The 27,630-nt window shown below is 32.0% G+C and overlaps 2 protein-coding genes across 3 annotated transcripts in view; one reads left to right on the top strand and one right to left on the bottom strand.

The window, feature by feature from the left end:
* LOC126811919 (activating signal cointegrator 1 complex subunit 3) overlaps nucleotides 1–12,382 on the top strand; it is an 86,313-nt gene extending 73,931 nt beyond the window's left edge. Inside the window, exon 35 of the mRNA XM_056099143.1 lies at nucleotides 12,011–12,382. Coding sequence (XP_055955118.1) covers nucleotides 12,011–12,041 — 31 coding nt within the window. The 3' untranslated portion in view covers nucleotides 12,042–12,382. The remainder of the gene's footprint in view (nucleotides 1–12,010) is intronic.
* On the bottom strand, nucleotides 77–26,572 carry LOC126811924 (mannan-binding lectin serine protease 2). 2 transcript variants are annotated; one of them, XM_050537986.2, is made up of 7 exons: nucleotides 26,420–26,572; nucleotides 10,002–10,102; nucleotides 9,425–9,706; nucleotides 7,089–7,430; nucleotides 6,619–6,870; nucleotides 6,089–6,164; nucleotides 77–5,885 (listed from the first exon to the last, which is right to left on the bottom strand). In XM_050537986.2, the coding sequence occupies exons 2-7, from the start codon at nucleotides 10,048–10,050 to the stop codon at nucleotides 5,741–5,743; spliced, it is 1,146 nt and encodes a 381-aa protein (XP_050393943.1). In that variant the 5' UTR covers nucleotides 10,051–10,102; nucleotides 26,420–26,572; the 3' UTR covers nucleotides 77–5,740. The 2 variants fall into 2 exon arrangements, with proteins under 2 accessions (XP_050393943.1, XP_050393941.1); XM_050537984.2 differs by lacking the exon at nucleotides 26,420–26,572 and having other exon boundaries at nucleotides 10,002–10,380.
* Between the last annotated feature and the right edge of the window lie 1,058 nt (nucleotides 26,573–27,630).

Raw genomic sequence — 27,630 nt, 5'->3', positions numbered from 1 at the left:
ACTTCTGCTTCACGTTGTGTATTTACTTCTTCCAGTTTCTTAAGATGTTTGTCTTACCAGGAATAATAATGCATAGTTCGCTTCTACATTTTATATAGCATATAACTGAATACAGGTATACAAGCATAGCACAAATTACAATACTATATAGCTAAAACCACTTCTCCACCCTATCCAGCCTCTCGGCTGTCTAGGAACTCAGATGTACCCTCGATCTCTGGAATCTAATGCAAGTCTGCCTTAAAACTTTACTATGATTTATTTTATAAGACTCCTGCAGATCACGCACAGAAAGCCTGTTCATGGCCCTGAACCTGTGCAATTAACGATATGATTGGTTACTTTAAACCAAATGATGCAATTAGAATAATTCCACTCAAGTGTAATTCTGGTGGTAAATGAGTGACATATGTTTTCGATAAATAGTCCTTTTTATGTGTCAGCTGTCAATTACAGACTAAGTTGATTTAAGTATTTAAGTACATATCACATATTATGCGAATATGTTATTTCTCGAGCAAAAATTCTACTAAAAGTATTACATTCGTCCCTTTCTTTAAGACTTTTTGCTCGGTATTGGGTAAAAGATCCCTTGAATCCTTTACAATAACCATACCAACATCTGTAGAATTATATAACTATCCATAAATGTAGCAGAAATCTAGAAAATCTAACATATATCACCTCCCCCACTTGCAAGATTTATGCTAAATGAACAGTAGGAGACTCTTAAAAACTTCTATGTGCTAAACCCTATAATTATTCATGCAACAGGCAAATATCAATGATACTATACTATATAACAAAACTGTGAAAACACAAACACACATAATCAAAAATCAAAAGTTGCATGCAAAAGTTCTCCAAAAAGTTCATCACTGTAAAATCCTATGAAAATTCACTAAGCCTAAACACAGAAAACACAAATTGTCTTTTTTAGATCTTCAAGTGTCCTAATTTCAAAACACTATAACACAACACGAATTATTTATAAAGTTCAGGTTTCACTTTAAATTCTGTCTCAGGAAATGTCAATTTGGTAAACTGGTAAACCATTTCTTCTTCTTGGATTTGTATTGGTCTGTTTCAGCTACCATAGTGTCAAGTTGAAACTGTCTTTTTTTTTTTTCTAAGTATGATTGGTTTGTACAATTTTATCCGTCAATCAAATATGTCATTGCCATTAGACCAAGAACTAACTATTCCTAAATCTTTATTTTGATATTAGTCTAACATTAATATTTCGAAAAAGTATTTGTAAATCTTACTCTTAATTAAAATTAAATTTTATTTAATTATTAAATAAACTTTGATGTGTCTCTTTAATTATAAATCTTCAAACTTACTTTAACCTCTTGACCTGAACTCGATCAGTAATTTTATAATTGCGTTTTCTGTTTTAGAATTTCCATTTGTGTTTTATAATTCCTCCATTATTATTTTATATTTCTCAGTCAGTAATGTGACCTTTTTGACCTAATCATTTACAATTTTGTATTTCGTTTTTTATAAACATTCCTATCAGACTGACACTGACACAAGCTGAGCTCACACCTATGACAATACCAGACTTTAATTTATCTAGAATAGAACTGTCAATCAAATATGGCCAGTATATGAATGACGCTCCATTCCATCCTACAGTTTGATGCAAAACCCCATTTCATTTAATTTATAACCATGTCCCAAGTGAATGAGTGCACTTTCATCCACAGGAACATTAGTCTATACACATACAGTTTACTATGTCATATACCGGTATATTAACCCGTCAGGCCAAATTTAACACAGTGTTAGAACCTATTGTTTATAATAATCTGACCTAATGTCAAATTACACATTCTAATCATCTCGTGTACATGTCGACAGCTTAAAGCAATTAGCAGTATATATTAAACGTTAATATTACGTTTCTAAAGCAAAAATAAAGTTATATACGGACAAAATTTACCGTATACCTACACTTTTCTAAAAAGTGTCGTATTCTTAACTTTAACCTCCTATAAAACTCGTATTAATGACTTTGCGATAATCTCACAATTCAACGAGCCTATAATTTTAGTTTTTTCCCTGGAAAACTATAACCAACATCCCTAGATTAACCATATGGGATTTTTAACATAACCTAATTTTTTAATCAAAAGTTAAATTACAACAACTCTAAGGCCTGGACTAAGGGCCTTAAAATTATATAGTATACGAAACAACAAAAAACACAAATTAACGAATCACAGTAGAAAGTACGGCCAACTAGGAAACTAGAGTTAATCACTCACAACTTCATCCTTAGATCTGCCGTCTTCCCACTGCGATCCGGAGACAACATTAGTTCCTTACTTTATTCCCTATTCCGTTTCCTTATTATTCCTTAGTTATATCAAAACATTTTTTTTTTAACCTACTCCCTAAACTTTCTCTTTAACATTAATTTTACTCAAATTTACTACAGGTCATGTTAACCCGATAATATACACACCTAACCAGTGATATTATATTGTTTAATAAACCTATCAATCTCAACTTATGAATGACTCTAATTTATTCTCTATACAGTTAAATTTTAAATACTTAGTTTCTAATCAGATTTTAACTTTAAATTAATATTATTTGGTCTTTGAACAAATTTAACACATCTAATTTTCCAGAAAAAATGTATTTACCCAAATTTTCGAATATCTTCACCAGATTTCTTTTTTTCCAACAGAATTTTTCTGTTGCTGGATTGTACAGATATTTTTTTCTTCTTAACGTCTTCCAATATGTATTCTTCTTCTAAAGTGACTTCTTACCCCAAAGGTCGAAACTTCATTACGGTATCAAATTAGAATATGTAAGACTATGCAGTGCTATGCAGTCACTGGTTAGATGTGGAAAATATGTGATGCTTACTCTCTTTTCTTCTAATCTTCTTCCAAATTTTCTGCTTACCCTAAAGGTCGAAACTGTCACGGCAACCAAATAGAATATGTAGCACCATGGGTCTTTTGTCTGACGTGGAGAGCGTACATTGTCAAACCGGTCGCCACATCCTACGTACGACCCATGCATCTTTTCTTACTACATATTTCTGTAGCCTTGTGATCGTCTAGGATTTGTCTCTAGCTGTCTTTACTTCTGCTTCACGTTGTGTATTTACTTCTTCCAGTTTCTTAAGATGTTTGTCTTACCAGGAATAATAATGCATAGTTCACTTCTACATTTTATATAGCATATAACTGAATACAGGTATACAAGCATAGCACAAATTACAATACTATATAGCTAAAACCACTTCTCCACCCTATCCAGCCTCTCGGCTGTCTAGGAACTCAGATGTACCCTCGATCTCTGGAATCTAATGCAAGTCTGCCTTAAAACTTTACTATGATTTATTTTATAAGACTCCTGCAGATCACGCACAGAAAGCCTGTTCATGGCCCTGAACCTGTGCAATTAACGATATGATTGGTTACTTTAAACCAAATGATGCAATTAGAATAATTCCACTCAAGTGTAATTCTGGTGGTAAATGAGTGACATATGTTTTTGATAAATAGTCCTTTTTATGTGTCAACTGTCAATTACAGACTAAGTTGATTTAAGTATTTTAAGTACATATCACATATTATGCGAATATGTTATTTCTCGAGCAAAAATTCTACTAAAAGTATTACATTTGACCAGTTATGACATTTACAGAACTAATGTACATATAGCCATAATGAGGATATTGTTTTGGTTATATCCATAGGGGCAGCATATACTGACGAAAGGAAACAACACTATATATAAGCTGTTTCTGTAGTCATGCATGGCACTCATCATAGCGATCCAGTAAGATTCACTATAGATAAGGGACCAGTTTGATGAAGAAATAAAAAATCTTTAATATATTTTTAGATATTTTATTATGCCTGTACACCAGAAATTGCAAACATACAGTTCTATTAGTATTGTTATTATTATTAACATTACTTACATGCACTCATCTTACATAAAATAATCAGTATACATGATGTACACTGTATACAATTCATGTAGTTGTACATGGTATACATAATAAACCACAAGTTTAAGATATACCAATTTAAAAAAACAAAATAAAAGCAGATTATGAAAATGAAAGCGAATTATATGTAATGTTCATTGACTATATTTTGAGGATAATTATATAAATGAGTTATAAATCTGAATCAATTACCAGTACCTATTATTAATGTTATCATTGTTATTTAGAATAAAACTTTAAATAGTATTCATTCCAAAATATATTGAAAATTTGGAGAAGGATTTAATTTCCTATTTTTGTAACACAAGTGATATTTTAGGTAAATATTACACATTAAATTTTATTTCTTTTTGAAGGAAGTAAGTTTTTGTAAGATATAATTCTAAATAATATTTTTAATATTCCAGGCTGAAATATGCCACTGTATTACTACTAGTTCACAGATATATAAAATTACTGTAATACAAGAAAAATGTACTTTACCATTGTTAATTTGAATAAATACTGGATAATTTAATGACTAAATATACTCTATATACATTTAATAAATAATGAAATTGGATTTCTGTGTCCGTGACAGTTTATTGGAATATATAAATTATTAATAATATTAGTTGTACATCTATTTACATATATGTAAGTGATTATGAGTGTTACATTACAAAGGTTCTATCAAACATCTGTTGTCAAAAAGCTAGTGATGTAAGATTTTCAAAAGCTACACTAATCTACAATAAATTACCTGAATAAAGAATATGTACATGTTTTTCATCGTATAATATAAATACGTGAAAATAATAAATAAAACAAGGAATGAATGACAATATCACAGTTAATTTTTTGGCTAATAATTTCCTTGAGCTTAATTTGCTGTAATTCCACGCCAAATTTAGAGAGAGATAACTCCCAACAAGCTGCCTGTAATAATGACTAGGATTATTCAGGTCGATGACTAGAAGTGTTAACACTGTATTGCACTTTTTGTTTTTGAACTTTTTCATTGTATATATTAACAGTGAAATACATCAATACCGGTACATCATTTATACTGGTGAATTTTATATATTGACATGATTATTTAAAGATGTAGCATTTTTATTGCTTCCTATAGTTTAGACTAGAATATTGTCTAGGATGACAGTCTCCCATAATTTTTGTTTTAAATTTTGAATCGGACGAATTTGCTTGTAATAGTATATATTGGATGTTCGAAGAGACGCTTTTCATGTGAAGTTGGAATGAGAACTTTATATAAGCCAAAAATTAGGATTATAATTTCTTACCAAAGAAAGTCTGATTTGGATAAAATGGCCTATTTGGATTGAGAGAGAGAGGCTGTCATTTTTCTTTTTTTAAAAATCAAATTTTCTGTTAAATTCACATAGCTCATGTGTTTGAAAATACTAATTAAAATCTGATTTTGATTATATGTGTGGTGAGACAGTTATGATATAAATATACAATATTTGAAAATATTAATTAATAAATAAATAATTATGATATATTTACACTGATGTGATTAGATGACTAGTAACATTTATATACAAATAAATAATATTATGGCACTTATCATCGGTAGATATTCACAGAAAATATGTCATCTTTAATTGGACGGTAATCTGATTTGTTTACCATTGTCTTTCAAACTGATGTCATCACACAATTAACACTTCTTACTAATGCAATAAGCCCTATAGACACTTTGAAGAATGATTCACAATAAAAACAACAAATAATGTTTGTGTTCTTCCCTTAAGAACATTCAGCATAACAATATTCATTTCCATATGGATTATAGTCATTATTACACTGATTAAAATCACCACTACTTCTAAAGGCTGGGTTTCTTATTTCCAGAAATCTTTCTTTGTTCTGGAAATATCTCCTTTCTTTTAGCCTGTACAGATATAAAACAAAAAATTAAATTGAATTGAAATTGATCCCTAATAATATACACTTATGATAGGTAGTTATTTCAAAGGTACTGAGATTGAAATTAAACAAGAGAAATTCAAATAATAAAAATATTTAAAAGTATATGAAAATGGTATAATTAAAATTAATAGTTGTATTTATGTTTAATAAAAATCAATGACATACCATTTTATGGCTAGTAGTGTTAACAATACCAGCAATACTAGTGTTAAAGTCCCAATCACACTTCCAGCAATAGCAGCTACAAGTAGATAAAAAAAAGATCCATCTAATTAACTTGGTTATATCTATTATTTAAGACGGAAAGATTAAGACAGAGAGAGCATGAGATGTTTATCATTACAGGTTGGCAATTTTCTTATGATGCTCAGGATAGAGATGTTATAATTAATTTATTATTCCCTGTTATATAGCAAAACATTGAACTCATCTAAACAACTAGTACAAGGCAGGTTTCAGTAGATATGCCTGACAACAACCCAACAACCTTTTTATGGTGAAGCCTTATTAGCTTTCAGTCTAATATTATACAGGACTTGCACTTCTAAAGGGTATTATTTTAGTGGACCTCTACAACAGCATTATAATGAAACAAAGGTGTAATTTGTATTCCATCAATTTAATTGGATGTCCAATTGATTTATATATTTAATAGTTATGGATATATGATAATTTAGTCTGACAATGAAGCTTACCAAATGGCAATGTTTTGCTGTTTCCACCATTTTTCACATAATCGTGATAAACGGGTATAGGTGTAGATGTTGTATCTCTGGTGATGTCTTCATTTCTCTCTGTTAGTTTAGACATAAATGATGAAGTTATTGGCTTTCTGTTATTCTGGGGTTTGTTAAAATATGGATGATTAGAAGCCATTGTTGGTGAAATGTTGTCATCTTGTCCTGGCTCTTCCGTTGTTGGTACATAATTTGGAAGTTTGGGAAAAGCTGCATAAAAGATAAACAATTTGAATGAAATTTTATGGCTACTTTTGAAACTTGGCCATGCATTTATTACTGTTTGAAGATATAAATACCTTCATACAGATAATTAAGTAAAAACTTGAAAAGCTAGTTAACCAATTACTCAACCATTACAGATAAGATTTTCAAATCAAAGTGAATTTGGTCAAAAGAGAAATACGTAGATAACAGATTAGTCTTACCTTCATAGTATAACCAGAATCCTTTACTGTTGCCTGATGTAGCCTTTAATTCAACTAATAGATAGTCACCATGTGACTGAAAGGTATCGTTTGATCGGCGACCACAGAGAGTAATACTATGATATCCATCATTAAAATACATCAGATCAGAGCAGTCAGTCTTGCCTTTAGGCTCCAATTCCATATCAATGATGTAGAGAAGGATCTTTTGGGTGGGTGCCGCCTGTATTCGTACAGAACATGATAAGGTGTTATGAAAGTTGTTAGGGTATCGAGGTGTAGATATATAGCCACTTTGATCTGTTAATGTTGAAACTTGACAAAGGTCATGAGTCTGGGCATCTATGAAAAACAAAAAAAAAAACAATACCATAAAGATCTTCAATCCTTTTATCAAGGACATACTGTAATTCATTAGTTGTCTTTTAATACTATGGTAGATAATTTGATAACTTGTATGTTCTATTAATAATCTCTTCATCTTTTTCCTATGTAATGTTACCTCGGCTGTTGATGTTTTCTATCTTTGTGATTTACTGTGAAAAGATTATATAATTCAAATTGCTCGCATTTAGGAACATGATATAGCTAAATGAAGTTTAAAACAGTTTTTTTGTCTGGTAAACTAAATTCATGTTCAAGCTACAGCAGCTGGAGATCTCCCATCTTTTGTTACATTTATCTATTCTCTAACATGGCAGATGGTCTCTCTCTATTGTATTCAACAAGCTCAGATTTTGGCGGGTTGTCAGCATTTTGAACTTTTTTTAACCAATCATAATGACCTGGACCTTTTTCATCAAGGAATGTTTTGAAAGCTGTGAAGTTATTTGTTTTATGAGCAGATGTTATTTTTTATTGTGATAAATGTTTTATATTGGTAATTTTATGTGATACCAGTATGTGATCATTCTCAGAGCAATTGATGCAAAACTGAAGTTTTTAAACTGAATAAAATGACTTTTTTGTTTAAAAACATGCATATCTGAAGTCTGAATGAATGCAACCATTCACCATATCCAATGATCATTAAAGATACAATGTGGCAGAAGGCTGGTAAACATTCGTTTTATTTAAATTTTAAAAAATTAAAAAGGCGCTGAAATATGGTCTATAACTGGTAAATTAGATGATTAAAATAAAAATCGAAATGGAAGTAATGTCAACTTCGTACATCATTTGTCAGTTTGAATCATTTTTCGGACCAATGAGCTTTTTTGTAAAACTACTTTTTTGTGTGTTTGTATGGTCTGAAAATCTGTATTGTCATTTATTCTGGAATATTTTACCTTTAAATATTAAATAAAGGAATTTAAATCTAGATTAGGCTTCCATACATAAGTTTTGTGTGTATGAGAAACCAGCACATGTCAATATGTTAAGTAGAATCGCAAATCATCAGAGTTACTCAAAATGTCATATGTACTGCTTTATATCTGCCATCGTTTTCTTGTACACACAGTTATTTTATTAGGGCGTATTAAAGTTTCATCTTAGAATTGTTAATAAATCTGACATTCAAAAATGTTATGTTAGTTTATTCCAACATAAACACCTCCAAAAGCCAAACAGAAAATGTGTAAACAGTTTGGTGGTCATGGTATGTAAGTAATTAACTATTTTTGAGTTTGAAGTAAGTTAATAAGTTACATTAAACTGTCACATAAGTTAGTTAGTAAACCTTTGTGAAAATTATAGGATATAAAAGGGAACCTAATTATCAATGGAGAGGTTGAACCATTTGTAATATCGTAACATCCTGTACTAGATTATCTGTGGGTTCTATTTTCTTTTTGAACCTCCCAATTTTAAGTTCTGATAGATGTCTAGTATATTTTGTTGTAATTACATACTTTAACAAATAAGATTCAATGGTGGATTAGACTGACAAAAACTTATAGATGTTTCTTATACCATTAGAGGTTTTTCTTAGTCTGTACAGAAAATTTATGTGAATTGTGTTGATAGCAGTGTCTGGTGCATCCTATTCTCGGTCTAGCACTTTGTTCGATAAAATGACAACACAACAATATATTATTATTGTCTATGACAACCAATAGTTGAATAGAGTTTAACAACAGACATTCACTTGACATAGTTTTACTGTCTGTTGCTTTATTGATTCATGTATGTATGTATGTGTATAGATGTAAAATCAATGATAAAAGATGGCTATGTTGTTAGTCACCTTACACCATGAATATGTAACATCATCTGAATGAACATATTTCTCATTTTACATGCGGAACCACATTCATATTCCACTTGAAAAATGAATATGTAACATTATCTTAGCAAATAACAAATTGAATGAAAGTATTTCTTATTTTACATACCTGAAACACATTCATATTCCACTTGAAAGTAATTGCTGTATTGTCCACAAGATGGCACCAGACTTCCATAAGTTCCTGTCGGTAGATTAATGCTGCAAGACTGACGTCCTACACAAGGATAACTTTCATATTCTGGTAGAGTACAGTCTCCATCATGGAAGGAACATTTTTTAGTGGGACTAAAACCATAGAAGGTGTGTAGAATTCGCACCATATAACCATCTCGGCATTTTATATCTAATGACTTCTGCTCCTGACTAAAGCAGGCAGACATCTTGACACCTGGTTAAAAAATATTAAAATTATTCTGTGTAGAATAAAATTTAAATAGATACACAATGTGACTATACTAATATATCTTAATCATCATCATAGTAAATAAACTGTCTAAGTATTTTGTTAAAAATATTTGTGTAGCTATAAATATTCCTCAAACAGATATTCATGAAGAAAATTTACTCATTCTTTGTCATTACTTTGTTCTTAATCATTTTCTTTCTAATTATTAAGCATTACATATAAATGAATACTGATACTTCTTACAAGCAATTATCATAAAATCGCAATAAGTACTAACCTTGTACAGAATAAACAGAACATAACAACAACAGTATAGTAGACAACATGATGTTATAGTAGTAAATTCCTGTAGAATGGCGCTGACTGGAATAGTACAACCTAAAATACAGATGTATACCAGCTTGAGTGTTATCAGGCGAGGATAGTATCCTTTTGGCACTAGACATGAACTACATACACTAATCTCCCATAGATGTGTTCACTAGGATTTCCCTTGAACTAATGGCTCACACATCTGACGACTGGGCTTTATACATGCTGGCGCGTGCCTACCAGCTTGTTTGTTAATTAGCTAGGCAGGGTGTACACAGAGGTTAACTGGCCACAGCCTCACACTCCTATTGGCTAGTTGTTAATTGAGTATAAAGAAAAGTGTTTGTAGGTACATAAAGAAGGCACGCTAAAGAGACCTTTGATGAGTAGTGTGTTTATGTCACTTTAACTGATAGGTCTGCTAAATCATCCACTAGTTAGCCTTTCTGTATTTTAACAGGTAGTTATAATACACCTGCTCTTACCTGCATGGACCTTTGATGTTTAATCAACTAGCGTCTACATCAAACGTTCATCACTATTGTGGAAAACCCTTAAGCGGTAAACGCCTTTGATGTCTTGTTGGTCAGTCAGGCATATCGATTTGATGGACAGACATTATTTCCCTCCCATAACAGTCATTCTAAGATTTCAGTAATACACCTGGTCGTGTGCCCTCGCAAAATTTCTTTTGATAAGGACAATAGACTTTGAAGAGGATAGCTCTTTTCAGTACTATAAAACTTGTTAGCCCCTGTATAAGAAATGAGGGAAACTACAAACAGCCTTTGTTTGTGGCACACGCCTGGGCCACACCAGCAGCTGATCGAAAATGAACCAATCAAATAATGCCTGAGGGCTGATGTTTATTAGCGGCGTGTGCCAGCTGTCATTGAAGTCAAAGAGTGATGGTTTAAGTTTGTTGAAAATTTACCCAAATACTCATACTCTTGTACTTTTCAAGTGTTTTCACTTAAAACATTCATGTACATGCTGATTTCTAAAAGAGTTCCAAATATTAAATTTTCTTTCTCAGTAAGCTTTTTTATTGATTTTTTTTTTCTGTTGGAATGGTTTTCTGCAAGTTTTAAAAGAAGCCCAAAGTTTTGAAATTAGAAAAGAATAAAACAAAATTTGAAACAAATTGGTTATATTGGCATGCATTAAAGTGGATTAATGTAATTGTTTACTCTCAAGACAAGATGTGATAAAGTTTATCTTGTTAAATGAACTTAAACAGTTTCTCACATCTTTTAACAGTTATTTTTTGATGTGTGAAATGATTAATTTGGTGTGGAATAACATGGAGTTCATTAAGTTGACATTAACACTTCTTATATCATATTAACACCTTTATATATCTGATCTATTGTTAATTAAGTTTTGAACTCAGATTCTACAGATTAATATTGGTGCAACACCTCAGATGAAGGAGTTTCAAGTTTCTCATCATGTCACTAAATTTGTATAAACTTATAGAAATGTCAATCTCTGACATTATTATATGTCAAAGCAACAGTACATTTCAAGAGACCTGACTTTGTTTTTACTAATCCCTTTTGATCACAGTTGAAATGAAACTTGTCATAAGTGTCAGATATTATCTTTACTGAATTCAGAAAGATTTAAGATATGGAACCACAGGGGGATATTTCATCACTTGCCTTGATTTCTTTAAAAAAAATCTTTTAGACATGTATGTCTGTAACTAATTTTATTGTTGTTTTTGTAGTTTAATTAAATCCTTGGTAATTGATCTAATTAATTGATTGATTAAGCTTTCTTTTGTACCTGTGGAAGGTGTGAAATAACACCTATTAAAAACTGGCAGATGCTTTATCTATGTATATTTATTTTCTTTTTTAAATGAAAGAGTTGTTTGTTTATTATCGATTTTCATTTCATTGTTTTGAATAAAGCATAGCCATGGTAAAATGAAGATTCATTATGTAAATTTTGATACTCGTGTTTCAGAATGATGGAAATGATTTCCAGTTTTGATTAATTCCAAGATTTCAACTAACTAGAGTCATGTGTGGAAATTTTGAACCGCCATGTTAAATAAATACTGTCTTATTGATATTAAAGATGATAACAGAAGCTGACACTGTTGACCATGATATAACACCTAGTGGAAAATAACATTAAATGTCTGAAATTAATCAAAATGGCCTGATGTTATTGGCCTTGTATAAACATTGGCACATGCCGCTTGGTCTGCAATTGTTGCTGAGCAGTTAGATTGGAGATGCAGAAAAATTTGATTAGTGGAAACTTTCAAGATGAAAAGCCCCCTCTGAGACAGGCAAGAAATCACTTCAAGTCTGTCGTAATTTGATATTTTTTACTACCTTACAACATATCAGCTGAGTTGTTTCGTATTCCCAGCAATTTCTACAACAGACAGTCATTGATAAAATTTTCTTCTTTTCTCTCTTGCTTTACAGATAACTAATTTATCAACAATATTGCCATATATTTTCTAAAAGTAATTCTTTCTAAATAGAAACACATAAACTAAATAACAGTACGATAAATTTATCAGAAATATGAAGAAGCAACAGAGCAGAACTGATAGTAAGACGTTTAACAGACATATGTACATTAAAGATTGTAAACAAAGAAGTCCATATAAACTTAGAAAAAGAGGATCATATTTTGGTATCTTGAAAAAGTCTTTTATCAGCCTCCAGAATTTTATTGTCTGGGATAGTAGAAAAAAATAGACAGTTAGCTGTTGTATTCTTTGATACACAATTCTTTACTACATTTTGATTACTAGACATTAATTGTTTTCAGATTATAAATTAAACTGCCAGTTATAATGTTAAAGATTCTTAAATTGGGTTATGTCCAGAAAAACCAGATTGATGTATGATAGACACTTGTGAGTAATTTGTTTTGCTGTGTCTTTTTTTGCCCAAATTAATCTTTCGTCTAATCTGGAATCTGTCCGCTATTAAAAGAACTTGTTGTTACTTTCTTCACTAATTCAGTTTTTAATCTGTAGTTTGATGGCCCAGACTTAGTGCTGATTAACCATGAACAGTTTAAAGAAAAATTAAAACATTCACTTTCTTTAGGTTGCTGATAAAACAAAACAGATGATCCTTCTCAGAAAAAACCCTAAGACACTGCTTGAGTTTTTTGGAAGTATGATTCTTGCTCTCACATGTGTTAAGTCCATGATGTTAATAAGGTTATTAGTTCTTGCGAATTTGTTGTGCTAATTAATGGGATACATATGGTAGATATAATGATGTCTTCCAAATTAAAGTAAAAACTTTTACCTTCTGGTGAGAGATGGATGTCTATAAGATGGCTTGAATATATGGGGAATTCAAGTTTTCTTGTTGCCAAGCAGACAACCTATTTGTAGATTTAAAGTTTTAAAGATTTCAAGGGTTTTTTTTTGCTTGAAGTGAGTCTAAACAAATAAATTCCAATGAATATTCCTGTATCTTTGTATATCTTATTAAATGTAATTTTTGTGTGTAATGTACCTTTTTTTTAAAAGCCCAGTCTGTAATATTAATAACCTGAAACAAATTTGTATTTTATAATTCTGTAAGTTTAATCCCCGATTTTCAAACACATTTTCTACTTTAAGTTTAATGTCATTTTTTTTAATGTAGAACCAGTTTGCATCATATATAAGGTAAGATTCGTAAATGAAAAAAACATATTTCTTCTCCAAGATTTCTTGTTCTAAATCTGTACTTTCTGAAGAAAGATAGTGTTTGCGCGACTTATAATGCTGGTTGATAATTATGTGGAGGATCCGACATATTTTTTGTAGCATCACTTAACAACATTTTTTCTTTTAATCAAATGTAGTTGTCTGTATAACTCACAGATTTAAATTGATATAAGTTTAAATTTTGAAAAGTTATTTATTGTGTAAATATTGAACACTTCTCTAATTTTAAACACATTGTTCTGTCATCTGTCATCATGTACAGTATTTAATTTACATGGCATGTGTGCTCTGTAGTACCCTTTTATATCTCCCTATAATCCCCTCCTTTGAACAGATAAATCAATCTTATTATAAGCCCCTCTTAAAATCTCTGAACATATTTTACCATATGGTTGAATGATAACTTAGTTTGGATAAAGTATTGGATAAAGTATTAAAAAAGAAAATGCCTGTAATAGTCAGCTTCCAGCAGACTTGATAATCCCCCAAAAAGATTACTTTAATGTTGTCTTCTTTCATGTGGAAGTTTATTATATTGTTTGTCTATAATAAACCAAATCATTTACACTTTCATGAAACAATATATTGATTTGCCATTTTGTTGATTTTATGGGCTGTTGAGTTCAAATAATACAAAGTTACGATTAAAAATACATTCTCAGCTACAAACTGGGTGATTTGATGATATATGTGGACTAAAAACATATTCATACTAATTAATTTATCATATTTTGCTTCAAATCCTTCTCAAACATTGTAATTGTCTGGGAATACCCTTGCTATAAAAAATCGATCAAAAGAGTTCATGTTTATGTCATGTGACTTAGCACACTGATTAGCAGTGAATATTCACTAGGCCGCTACAATCACTGATAAGGATGACCTTTTTCCTCCGACAAATTAAATTCTACAAAACAATTTTATGTATTAGAAAAATAAATAAAGACGTTTGAAGTATTTGTAGGTAAAAATTATTTCCTATTTAGTGTAAATGGGTATTAAAAGGTACCATTCTGCCCAAACCAGTAACGTCTTATGTAAACAATACATGCGCCATTGGGCCAATGATTGACACCACAAGATGTGACATCACATGTTAAAGGCAGTAAGACTTTCGTAATCTTCTGTGAAACAGTTTGGTGACTTAGCTGTCTCGAAATCTACCAACGGGTGCAAAGCCGGAGGACAATTCATTGCATATACAAGATGATGTTGTCTTTAATCGCTGACTATATATCAATATATATATCAACATGGGCAATCTTCACGTGTTACCTTTGATGTTACTTATGCAGACATTACTAGTCGTCAGGTTTCCAGTTAGGAAAACCCTTACATTTTTGCCCTGTATGAACTCCATGGGTTTTTTTTCAGGGAATCAAGTATTCTTCTTATAAGATTGGATGTTTCTGCTTTCCATATGTACCAAAATTGCCATACTCTTATTGGAAATAACAACCCGATAAATATGTTTCTGGGAAAGTAGCTTTAAACAGGAGTTAAGAGATGTATGTGTTGCATGAAGTTATCAGTAAAGATGATTGACTATATGTAGTTCATTAGCTCATTTGGTGCAGAAAAGTAGGACGTTAAACCCCATTTCATATTTGTGGTTACGAAATGGTGAAAATTAAATCAAGAACAAATACCTTGCCTATAGTTACAGTAATCTATATCTTAATTCATTGATCTAATGGTCATTTTGATAATAATATTGTTTGCAACTTGAAATAGTTAATTGCACATATTTTTTTAAAACTAAGAAAGAGAAGTTAGTACGTACCTGATTGTACAATATATTCTGATGAGCAGACGGCTAGTAACGGTGTCTATTGTTATATACCATTACCAAATACAAATTGTTTTCAAATATGACTGGATCCCTGAGTCAATGGAACGAGTTACCTCATTAAACATGAGATGTTGAATTTATAAGATTGTTTATTTGTGAGAGTTTGTCAGAATACTACAATAGAAAGTCTGTTCAGGTTGAAACTGGTATGACAAGTATGTTTTCTCTTCCGTCATTCGCTTTTTACCTTCTGCCATATTTACAAGCTGTGCATATTTATATGTTACCCTGTACGGTCATGAAGAAATCACTGGTGACAATTTAACCACATAATATTTGGATGTCGATTAGTCTGACTAGTGATTTGCAATTTTGGAATACTTGGACATATGATAAACAATGTACTTTACCTGGAAAATGGTAAAGTTACAATAATTCCAAAAATGTGAAGAAAAACCTAATTCATACCATAGGACCTGGGCCAAGTTTGACATTATGGCTCAGTTTGTATACTGGGGCTGGACAAATCGGCCCCGTTTGTCGCGACGCAGGAGCGCCATCACGTAGTGATCTCTAAAACTATTATGGCCACTTCCGCCTTCATTTCTATCGGGTTTGGAGCTCAAAGTACGGCAATAAACTCGCTCTAACTTGACTGAATGAAAAATCTAACATACCTTTCGACCTTGTGGAATAACAATCTATAATTCTACTGATCTTTTTTTTGAAAATCGTATCGGATTCCTGAGAACAGATGTAGGCCTATTTTCTTCATGATCACCATCAAAACATTGAAGAATCCATTATGTCGTAAATTTTATGTTAATTAGATTGCCATTACTTAGATTTTCCTTTTTCTCACTGTTTTATTGTCGATTTGGGATGATACGAATATTTAGTATATATTAAAGACGTCTCTATTCATTTGACGTTTAAACCTATATAATGTACATGAATTTTAGGTACTATTTTTTTTGCGAATGAATACAGCTGTTCTGTATTGTATTCTGTTGTAGACTGTGAAAATTTTGGATCCATGTGTCGACGCTTAAATCACATGGATCCATTAAACCTTCTAACTGTTTAATTCCATTTTTTTCATTGAAGATTCTTATATTACAAATCTTTCCTTACACTAGAAACGTAATCACTGGGTAGTTATATGCATGCTGTAGTGTCTGTTATACATATTCTACTAATGTGTCCAAATTAGAGCAAATTGGTATATGATGCATCATTTACAGTAACAGTTTGTTAAATTTCACCAATATGGCTAGAAATAGACCTCTAAAGAGATAAAACAATTTTAAATCTTACAGTCTACACTCCCAGATGGACATGCTTAATTTATTACAATTATCAGGTTCACCTGGGTAAAACACTAAACGAAATCCATGAACAACTATGGGAAATTTTGAACCAGAAAAATCACAGGAAAAACTTGCATAAAAAAGCTCTTAAAACAAGACAGCACAGATATTTTCCTTAATTGATCATTGGCATAATCATGATGTGTGCTTGTCTTGGAGGTCAAAAGTTTATGCAACGGTACATAATTATACAGTGTCAAGAGGTTGAGGAGAGAGGGAGAGAGAGATGGGGTTTAACGTCCACTCAACACAAACTATGTCATTTCGGGACTAACATGGCTAGTTTTATTTCAGTAATTCGCTTGCGCATAGGGGTTTAGCAGTGGGAGGAAACCAGAGAACCTGGAGAAACCCTTGAGGTTGGACAGACGACATTACTCCTTATCACGTACAACTGTGGAAGCAAAACCACGCCAGTTGACTCAATGACAGACCTTATGATACAGCGCGCACATGCTAACCATTCGGCTATCCACCCCCCATAACCCCACGCACCCATTCGGCTATCCACCCCCCATAACCCCACGCACCCCCCCCATCAAGAGGTTTGAATATGCTATCTCAAGAAAAAGACCCTCTACCAATTCCTATGGTGGTTTGGCCGTGTGATTAGTATAAATTGTGTGCTTTAGATCGTAAAGTGTATCATTAAGTCAAGTAATTAGTTTTTGATCCAAGGCTTATATTTGACAAATAGTAAATATACCGTATCTTAGTCATAAAATAGCCTAGTTTGTGATGAAGGGTCGCCAAACTCTCTCTCAGATTTTATTTTGTACTTGATATACCTTACATCTACCACACATAATTTTTCAAGTCTATTTCAAACCTCAGATAGCTTTCTACTTATCAGAGTACCATATATACTTCATCATTCAAATTCCATTTCGGGTTCAGATATTTGGTGCTTTTGAAATTCTTAGAATTAATGAATGAAACCTGTACTATATATGGCATTTAAATAGCAATTCAGGGTTGAGATATTTGGTGTATTTGAAATTTTTAGAATTAATGAATGAAACCTGTACTATTTGGCATTTATTTTAATGTATCATGTGATTGATCTTTGTACATTATTGTAGAGGGAGGAGGAAAAAATAAAATAAAACTTGTCATCAAACAGTAATCATCGGACTATTCATTATTTGTGACATGGTATACAACCCAAAAGATTTGTCAAATGTAGACATGGGATGTGAGATGAAATCTTTTTCTCATCTTTTTCTATTTCTTAGATTTTTTATTATGTGTCTATTTTGGTAAAAATACATATTAATCATAATGACAGTACATGTATATTCTTGGAAATAAAAGAAAGTTGTACAGAAAATGTTCTAAAAATGTATGGTTAGCTTTGTTCAGACACCCCCTAAAATTATGGTGTTTGTCTGGTTCAAGTTAAATTTAAATGTCAGGGAGAAAAAATGATATTTTGAATGGACAATTAGTGTGTGTCTGCCTGTTAAACTACAACAGATGTCAAAATGGCCAAGTTGAAGGTCAATGTAATCTTTTACTTTACAGCTGTCCATTTCACACTTCACTTAATCCATCAGCCAACCCCCAATTCAAATAAAGACAAATTTTGCGCCAAATTATTGTCAACCTGTTCTTTGTCAATTTATTTAAATTATATATGCCTTCATTCGTAGTTAAGAGTATTTTGTGATAATAGAAAAATGGTTGAAATAATATGAATGTATGGCACCATGTTGAATTTTCACTTTCTAAAACAGTTCATAACAATTATAAGAACTAAGTCAAATTACATCTAACCATTTTAGTGCCTGAGCCAAAGTTATTCAGAATCAGCATTTAAACCAAATCAGAATTTTAATCTCAGTTTTGAGATAATTCATTACAAGAGTGAAATGGTCAGTCAATTACTGTTTAAATTAAAGATAATTTTCTGCATTAGGTGGTCTTTTCATCAAAGAAAAAGATAAATGCTGCTCATGTCGATGGTTTTGTAGTTTATTTAGTATTTTTACACCCCATCACTTCACAAATAAGTAGAAAAACTAGATAACAGCTGGAAATCTCAACAACATGGGTAAAAATAACTAGATGGTTCAGATATACTCAAGATATGATGCTTAAACTTTGGATGAGTTACTCGAGTCACAATTGATAAAATTATGAAATATTCTGTATCTAAATATCTTTTGATAAGGCCATAAATTTAACTTTAGAGGGATGAAATAAACTTTTTAATAATTTTTCCATATTCATTTTACGTGCATAAATTTTGTGCAATTTAAAGAAAAGTAGTATTGTTGTTAAAAGAAAAAATTCTACATCTGTTAATAGGAAAATCCAGATGCTCTGCAAGACTTCATTGTCATTCCTTTACAGTCAGTTTATTATGCTTGTTGATAACGGTAATAAAATTTTAATTAGAATTCTCCAGCAAGAACCAAAAAGTGTTCTGATTCCTGAATAAATCATGGCATTGTCCTGCATTTAGACATCTCAACAGACATAGAATCTGTATGAGTAATTACTCTTCAAACATTGACTTTCATCCAGAAAGCCAGTCTTTATTACATATTGACAAACCATATTTACTATAACAAGAGTATTAAATATAGAGATGCAATATTAGATTTACTGCCTCAGGAATCGACTATTAATGTCTGTTGACTGTGTTAATCATGAGAATTGATTTTGTTTGAAGTTCGGAATGGGCCCCTGAATCCTTGTTTTGATTTGAGATTGTGATCAATCTTTAGTTAGAATAAACAGAATACTTGGATCATGCAGTATTAAACAGAATCAAGTGATCTGTCTATAAATGATATTGATGAATTAATAAGACTATATTAACGTATATTATAGGTTTAATTTAATCCCCCTCCCCACCCCAATTTTTCCCAGTTAAACTATTGTTAAAACAAATTTTCTTTAGACCTGATGCAAAATTGTGCTATAAATATTTTTGTGTAAAGACCACTTTTTGATCCTGTATGTCTTGCAGTCAAAAATCTGACAAAATGACACAGAGACATTGTGTCTGACAAAGCCCGAATTTGTGCCTGGCATTGTTTTTGATAGGTTACTTATTTCCTGGCTTGAAGAAAGTGTTTAATTTTCTATGACCTTTTGTTTTTTTACAATAATCCTTTGCTGTATAATGTAGTTTCTTTATAAAAGAATTTATTTTATTTGTTATATTTCTTTTTATGAAGAAATGTCAAATTTTATGGCCTACAGTTCTAAATATATCCAGCAAACATATTATTGGTGCTAGGGGTGACTTTGATATGACATTGTTGTGTTAATTATACATTAATATTGATTTGACAATTAAGTGCAAAGACTTATCCACATTATCAATATTTATTCCAGAAATATGATTGATAAGATAGTTGTAATATCCGTACATTAAGTGTCCTAAAGCTAAGAATTAGATTGACTGTGGTCAACATCCTAGATGTAGTCAATAGTTACTGTAGTATAGTATGATGATGTTTGGGTGATTATAGCAAAATACTTGGGTAATCTTATTATTGGCTTCTTGTCATGCAATAGTAAAAATTGGTTTACAAACCCCATGAAATATTATAAATTTATCAAATGCTTTTTCTTTTGTTTGGTGGAAAATGTGATTGGATTTATTTCCTCTTAACTGGTGATTGTCAAAAAAGTAAGTCTCAACAAATCATATAAGATAAAGAACTATTGAGGAGACCATTGGTGACCACGATGAGGTAGAAGACTTGTTAACAAGTACCTCTTGTGAAACTCTTTTTCTGTATATAGAGCATCCTTTTCCTGCAGAACCAGAGAGGCTCTAACAGTTGGAATTGCCATGATAGAACCGGGCAAGAGTAAGGGGTCTTCTGCAACGATGGGTGCTTCATTCCTAGATTTCCGCCACAGGGATTTTCACTCATCGCCAAGTCCCCTGGAGCCAGATCCTTGAGTGACTTTCGCCACTAGCAGGAGTAATATTTGGAGCAATATAGACCGTGGTCTAGAAAAGCGATTCCGGATGAACAAAGAAGACTAATTAGTCAACACGACCCTAAATGTAGAATCTCAACTTTTTGGAGAAGATGTCACTAATTCTGTGTTAATCCATAGCCTCACAAAGATGTAATAAATATTAGGCCTTTCTCATCTGTTAATGTCTAATTAACCCACAAAACTACTTTATGCTTAACTTAGCATATTAATCAACTGTTTTAGCTGGTAACATGACAAGCAACCTATGTAAAACCAACTATCAACCCAGGTAGTTTACTTTGAACCCAGTAAAATTGTTACCCTTGTAAGGGTTTCCGAATAGTCTAATCAGTCGGAAGAGTTCAATACCAGTTACTGATAAAAGGGATAGCTGGTTCCATAGCCTTCTTTTATCTCTTTACAACTAGTAAATGTACATTTAATCTGGGTATTCAGCTTTTTATAAGACATTATAAATTGAATTAACCCTTTCATTCATAATATATTATGATGTTTACAGCCATATAGCTGTGTGATTTTATCTGCGACTATTAAAACCAAAATAAACTTAACATGGAACGGAAGTGTGGGTTCTGTTCTTAGATTTGGCATGGTATCAACAGTTGGTCTAAAGTTACAGGATTGGTAGTAAATGGGTTAGCATTCCTATTAATGTACCTTTACTTTTACCTTTAACTTATATCTAGTGAGTTTGGGACCACAGTTGTATAGTAAACATGTTGTTCCAGTGACTACTAGAAACAGATGTTTTACAATTAGTTTTAATAACATGCCTAGATCAGACCTCTGATAAAATAAACAGTCTTAATGAGTTACCGGTTGTTACATACAGGTAATTCTCAGTAATAGTATAACCTTCACTTGAGTCAAGCAAAAGATAATCTTGTTAATAAAAGTGTAGACCAATTGAACTAACAGGTTTTAGAAATACTCTTACTACAGGTACATATATGATACATGTTACAGATATACTAAGGACCTCACTGATTCTCTATCACCCTTGGTGGAAGTGAATGTTAAGCCCAATAAACGAACAAAATAGGAAATCACTTAAGTGTAATAAGGGGTATGAGCAGATTGTAAAATCTTATTCTGTTACTGTCTCTTGTTTCTAGTTCTATTTTCACCTTTCAAATGACGTGTGATATTTTGGGCTTTTAGCAGTATTACTTATTGTGATAATGGCTATCTGACATGGCCTGTCATTGAGTCAACTGGCATGGTTTCGATTCCCTGGTTGTACATGACAAGGAGTAGGGTCGCCTGTCCAACCTCGTGGGTTTTCTCCGGGTTCCCCGATTTCCTCCCACTGCAAAAGACCCCTACGTGCAAGTGAATTATTGAAATAAAATTGAACCATATTTTAGTCCCAAAATGACCTAGTTTGTGTCGAGTGGATGTTAAACCCCATATCTCTCTCTCTCGTTATCGGACATTAAAAATGATCTCGTTTTAGAATGATCTTAATTTATTCATATCATCTGGTAATCCACTTACACAAGAATACATATAAAAACAGAAATTAATAACTATCATATAGCATACACCAGAGTATTTCCCATACAAAAATAATACTTTTTTGTAATTGTTTTTGGAAAAGAATTTAAACAATGCCTACCTAAGTACAAAATAATGAACATTCAAGATAGATTAAAATAAAATGAAAATTTGAATCCAGCTGTTCAGTAGAACATTATTGAATTTAATACATTGTATGATGGGCATCCTATATCCTTGTACCCCTTTAAAGGTGACTGGGAGACACTGTGTGTCAGCATGTCAAAATTCAAAACAAAACAATGCTTGTATATTCCACAAAATCAGGTATATTCTACAAAATCAAGCAACAACAAGAGGGTTTGCCATATGATAGCAAGTTGACTTTAGGAACAAACAGTATTAAACTTTGATGTATAAAAATACAAACTCACTTTCAGAAAAAATAAATAAATTTCTTGAACTTCAGAAGAATAATACTATCAATAACAATAGAAAAACTGAGACCATATTTACAAAGGCTAAATAAAACAAGCTGACTTTCAGAAGATTCAATATACTACCATACTAGGTCTTTTTCAGAAAAAAACCCAATAGTTTACTTTTAGAAAAGCTCAGTAGAACAAGTTAAGTTTCAGAATAAATGGCATAAATTGACTTTTGTTACAAAGGAAGTGCATGTTGTCCTAGCTGTCTAACTAAAGCCTAATGGAACAACTGATGTTGAGTATTTCTGAACAAACTACTTTGAATTATGATTTGTTCCAGGAGTTGGTCATTTTACCAATAAATAATCAGTTTAGAACTGAAACTGGTCCTAAATTAAATTGAAATTTCATATATAATTGATACTCTGGCAGAGTAGGGTTGGTCTGTCTTTGATGATGAAAGTCTTGTGAATTAATGAATAGATCAGTTAGTCTCTAATGAGTGAAAATAAACAGGCATGTGAAGCACTTAACAAATAATAAACAGATTTATTTTTACTGTAACTCTACAATCACATTCTACAATGATGTGTTTACCACATGATATGTATATAGAGATAGGTAATTGAGTATACTATGTAAAATTTGATACAAGAAGCCTTCCAATCATGTGATGAATGCATGTTGTTCTAAATACTAATAGCTATCAAATGTTAAAATGTGATCTGAAAATCTGGTAAATGCACAATTTTAGTATTGAAGTTGAACCAAAGTGCTATTTTTCTATCAGATAGTCTTTGTACATTTTTTTTTATCAATATTTACATATATTTAACATAAATGTAATTTGTAGATTATGGATCTTTAAGAAGAGAAGAGATGAGTCAACTGGCTTGGTTTCAATTCCCCAGTTGTACGTGACAAGGAGTAGGGTTGTCTGTCCAACCTCGTGGGGTTTCTCAGGGTCCTCTGGTTTCTTCTCATTGCTAAAGACCCCTACGTGCAAGCGAATAATTGAAATAAAATTGAACCATATGGTAGTCTTGAAATGGGGAGCCACAGTGGCTAAGTGGGTAAGACGCTGGCTTGCTAGCCTAGAGGTCGCATGTTCGATCCTTACATTGGCCCAGAAAGTTCATCAGGATTTTCTGACGTGGTTCCCCCTTGTAAGTGGTGCAGGATGGAGGGTCTGACAAGGACAGGTGTCTAGTCATTCAGATGGGATGAAAAACCGAGGACCCTTGTATACATTAATGTGCGCATAAAAGATCCCTTGGCAGTTGGAATTTGATATAAGAGTAAGCCATAGTGGTGCAGCCCCGAGCAAAATTTCCCTCATAGCACACTATATGGCGTACACCGTCTTTATTAGCCCAGTCGGAGCACAGTAGGACGTTAAACTCCATTTCATTTCGTTAGTCTTGAAATGACATACTCTTAAAAAAAAGTAGGGGATATTGAAATGCAAATACCTATGCAGGTTGTGATATGATAATTAGTCATGGACACTTGACATGCTTTGTGAGTATGTTCACAGATGAAGCACTTATCGCCCTAACAGAACCACTGAGCTGCACATGCGACACGCAATAGCGTCATACACGTGGGAGGGTTTCATTATCAAATTTGACACTTCAAGGAAGGGTTGATGAAAACTGCCGCGTGCTGGTTTATCTATCCATGTCAGGATTCCTATTGGTTCTTGCATAAGATTTACTGTTTAGCGTATCTTTGCTTTAGTGTGTTACGTTTAATTTGATCAGGAGACGTGTTCGTCGATGTCAACGTCAACCGACAACACTGCAAGAATTGGCTGTGGCACTACAAGAGGATTGGGTCAGATTGCCCCAAATCGTGATTGGACAGTTGATTAGGAGCATGCCGCGACGAATTGCTGAATGTCTAAGGATTGGTGGAGCAATTTTTCATTATTAAGACAAAAATCAAAAACGTATCTCTTTGCGAGTGAAATGGGGCCGTCAGATAAGCCGCCCATATGAACTGTTTATGTCCATGTGTAGGCATTTGGCCTGTTATTAACATACACTGGTTACCTTTAATAAAAACAGCAGTGCATTTCCGCAGTTTTGTATTGTTTCTGAATATCCCCTACTTTTTTTGAAGAGTACAGTTTGTGTTGAGTGGACATTAAAACCTCTCTCTCTCTCTCTCTCTCTTTCTCTCTCTCTCTGAGAGCAGATGGCTTTGATATGTGAAGATGATATAAAAATAAAGCCCTATTATTTCCTCTTCGGTACTTAAGTTAAGTGATGAAAATGAAAGATCTTCAACCTTTGGACAAATAAACTTTCATCTTTGACCCTCAAACATACATTTGAGAACAAGAGAATGTTTTAATAGGCGGCTAGACTGGCGTGTGCCGACTGCTATCAAGTTACCCCTGATGAGTAACAAGTCCAGAAGGCAAATGGGTTTAATTTTATTTCAAGTTTCAAAGCTGGAGTATACCTGTTTTTGATTTAAATTCAAGTAGAGCAATTAAGGAGACTTCATGATGAACCTAGAAGCAGGAAGTAATTCTAAGGAAGGGAGTTTACAAGGAATCTGACATCTACTTGTATATATACCTATTAAATTATAATTCATTGTTTTTGAAAGTAATAAATTCCTTGCATTTATGTTGGATGCTTTTAAAAATAAAACCTTGTATCTTTACAAAAGGGATAGAATGGTTAGAATGGTTGTGTATGTGATACAGCAGAGAGGTACAACATTAGTAATTTGGCTATAAAATGTTTTCTGAAATAATGTTATAAATTGTAATTTCTAACATTCTTATTGAAAAAATCCTTATTGCACAAATGTTCCTATATAAAAACGAGAAGAAATAGTTCTATAGGTAAATCACAAAACAGCTGTATGGTTGCGATAAAATATGCGAGTAATAATAGAATCCAGCTTGGCATGTTCTCCTGTAAATAATTCTATCTTTCAACAATCTGTGTTAACAGATAGCTTAAAACATAGAGTTGGCATCTGCTCTATACTTACCTCTTATACAACAACATAAATATCAACAATAGCATAATTAGGTCAACCAATGTTATTGTTCAAAGTTTTTTTTGTGCCCCATCTTCATTTGCTTAATTATATAGTAGCTTTTATAATATTATAGATTTTCTAAAAAGATCTAAAGAGAAATAGGTGAATCCAGTTGCATTTTTTTAGGGGGATGCAGATGTTTATGTAATGATGTTCTGATCAAAAATAAATTGATTATTTGATTAGTGAAATGTTGATAACTGATTTGCACCATAATTTGCGCAATGTACATTTAGAGGTGAAATTGTGCTCAGATCTGTACAGAAAGGCAAATGACCTTGTTTAATGTTTAGTTGGCAGATGTACAATATCATTGCTTTCCTCCCTATCACTATAAATTACAGATAAAAGTCTGAAGTTATGAAAATTAATGAAACCAAATTGACCTATCATGCATTATTAATTGAAATATCAGATTATGGCAATATTATATATTCTTTATAAAAAGTGAATTGATATCATGCCTGATTGATTATTAAAAGTGGAGACTGCATACAGTTGCTAGTGATTACTTTTGTAAAATCTTGAGAAATGGCTAGAAAAATTCTAAACAAGTGAACTTACCTGTAGGCTTACTGCCGTCTGCTGTAATATTGGCTGAATTATCAGTGAATGTCAGGTACGTTAATTGTAGTAAATTCTGGGTTGCAGAAGGTTGTAGCGAGATACAGCTGGTATTGTTGATATTCTGCCAGACAGCTATAGCTAAATCACTTTTTACCCTACAAATTGTATTTGCGTAAGATGTTATGGAAGAAAATGTATATATTCCTTACCAAAATTTCTTGGCTTAATGCCATTGGTTCCGTTAATTTTGTTCTATATCTTTGCCTGTTGACCTCTATTTTAAGGTGATTAGGTCACAATTGCATTCCAATCTATGCATAGTATTTATGCAGAATACACATAAAACATGTTGTAAATATTACACAACAGATGTACTAAAGATGATGAAACTATTGTTTGTATACAAGTTGAAATTTTATTACCTGGCTTCAAGCACGTTTCTGCATCTTATCAATCATGTATATTTTATATCTACAGCTGAAAAAATATCAAGATGTATGAATTGTTTATAAAAGATAAATAAAATATACATAAACATATGAATTTCTTCCTTTGTTCCTTGCATATTACTAGCTTTATTTACTTTTACTGATAATTTGTTGATGTGTTCATTATGTTTTATATGAAACGTGAATCTTTACCATGTGTGTAAAACTATTTGGTGAATAATGATAAAGACATTATAATTTTGCTGTCTTTACGCTTTTAAATATTTAGTTTCTGGCAGAAATTGAGTTCAAGTTATACTGTGATAAATATGCACTGCAGTTTTGAATCAATTTCAGTTAACATCAGGAATTAGATTCCTAGAATCTTTCAATTATCGAGGCATTATTCAAGAGCTAAATCTGTCTATTGCAGGTCTTTCTATCGGCCTAAATATTATATGAATTATTGATTAGACGTTTATTAAACATACATTATGCAAGAGCTAAATCTGCCTATTGCAGGTCTTTCTTTAGGCCTGAAATGTTTTCTAAAGTATTAATTAGACATTAATTTCTCCGATATTAAATAGATTAGAATGGTTCAGCGATACTTTGATTTAATCAAATATGGAGGACCGAGACTTAGCTTCGATCAACCAGTACGGTGGTTGAAATTATTGCACACGTCTGTCCAACCTTCAAAGGCTAATATCTTCGCTTGCAATAGAGTAATTTGAATGAAATTTTCAAATTATTCATTTTACATCATCTACTTTCGAA

The sequence above is a fragment of the Patella vulgata genome, chromosome 2 (assembly GCF_932274485.2).
Source record: "Patella vulgata chromosome 2, xgPatVulg1.2, whole genome shotgun sequence".
Classification (NCBI taxonomy): Eukaryota; Metazoa; Mollusca; class Gastropoda; family Patellidae; genus Patella; species Patella vulgata.
The sequence above is the reverse complement of the archived record's forward strand: the minus strand, read 5'-3'. Positions and strand labels throughout refer to the sequence as shown.

Excerpts from the sequence above, each read along its gene's own strand:
- LOC126811924 (XM_050537984.2), bottom strand. The coding sequence starts at position 10,170 with ATGTCTAGTGCCAAAAGGATACTATCCTCGCCTGATAACACTCAAGCT. Across the intron at positions 6,871-7,088 it reads ATTCTGGTTATACTATGAAG|CTTTTCCCAAACTTCCAAAT; the intron begins GTAAGACTAATC and ends TCTTTTATGCAG. Across the intron at positions 5,886-6,088 it reads ACACTACTAGCCATAAAATG|GCTAAAAGAAAGGAGATATT; the intron begins GTATGTCATTGA and ends ATATCTGTACAG.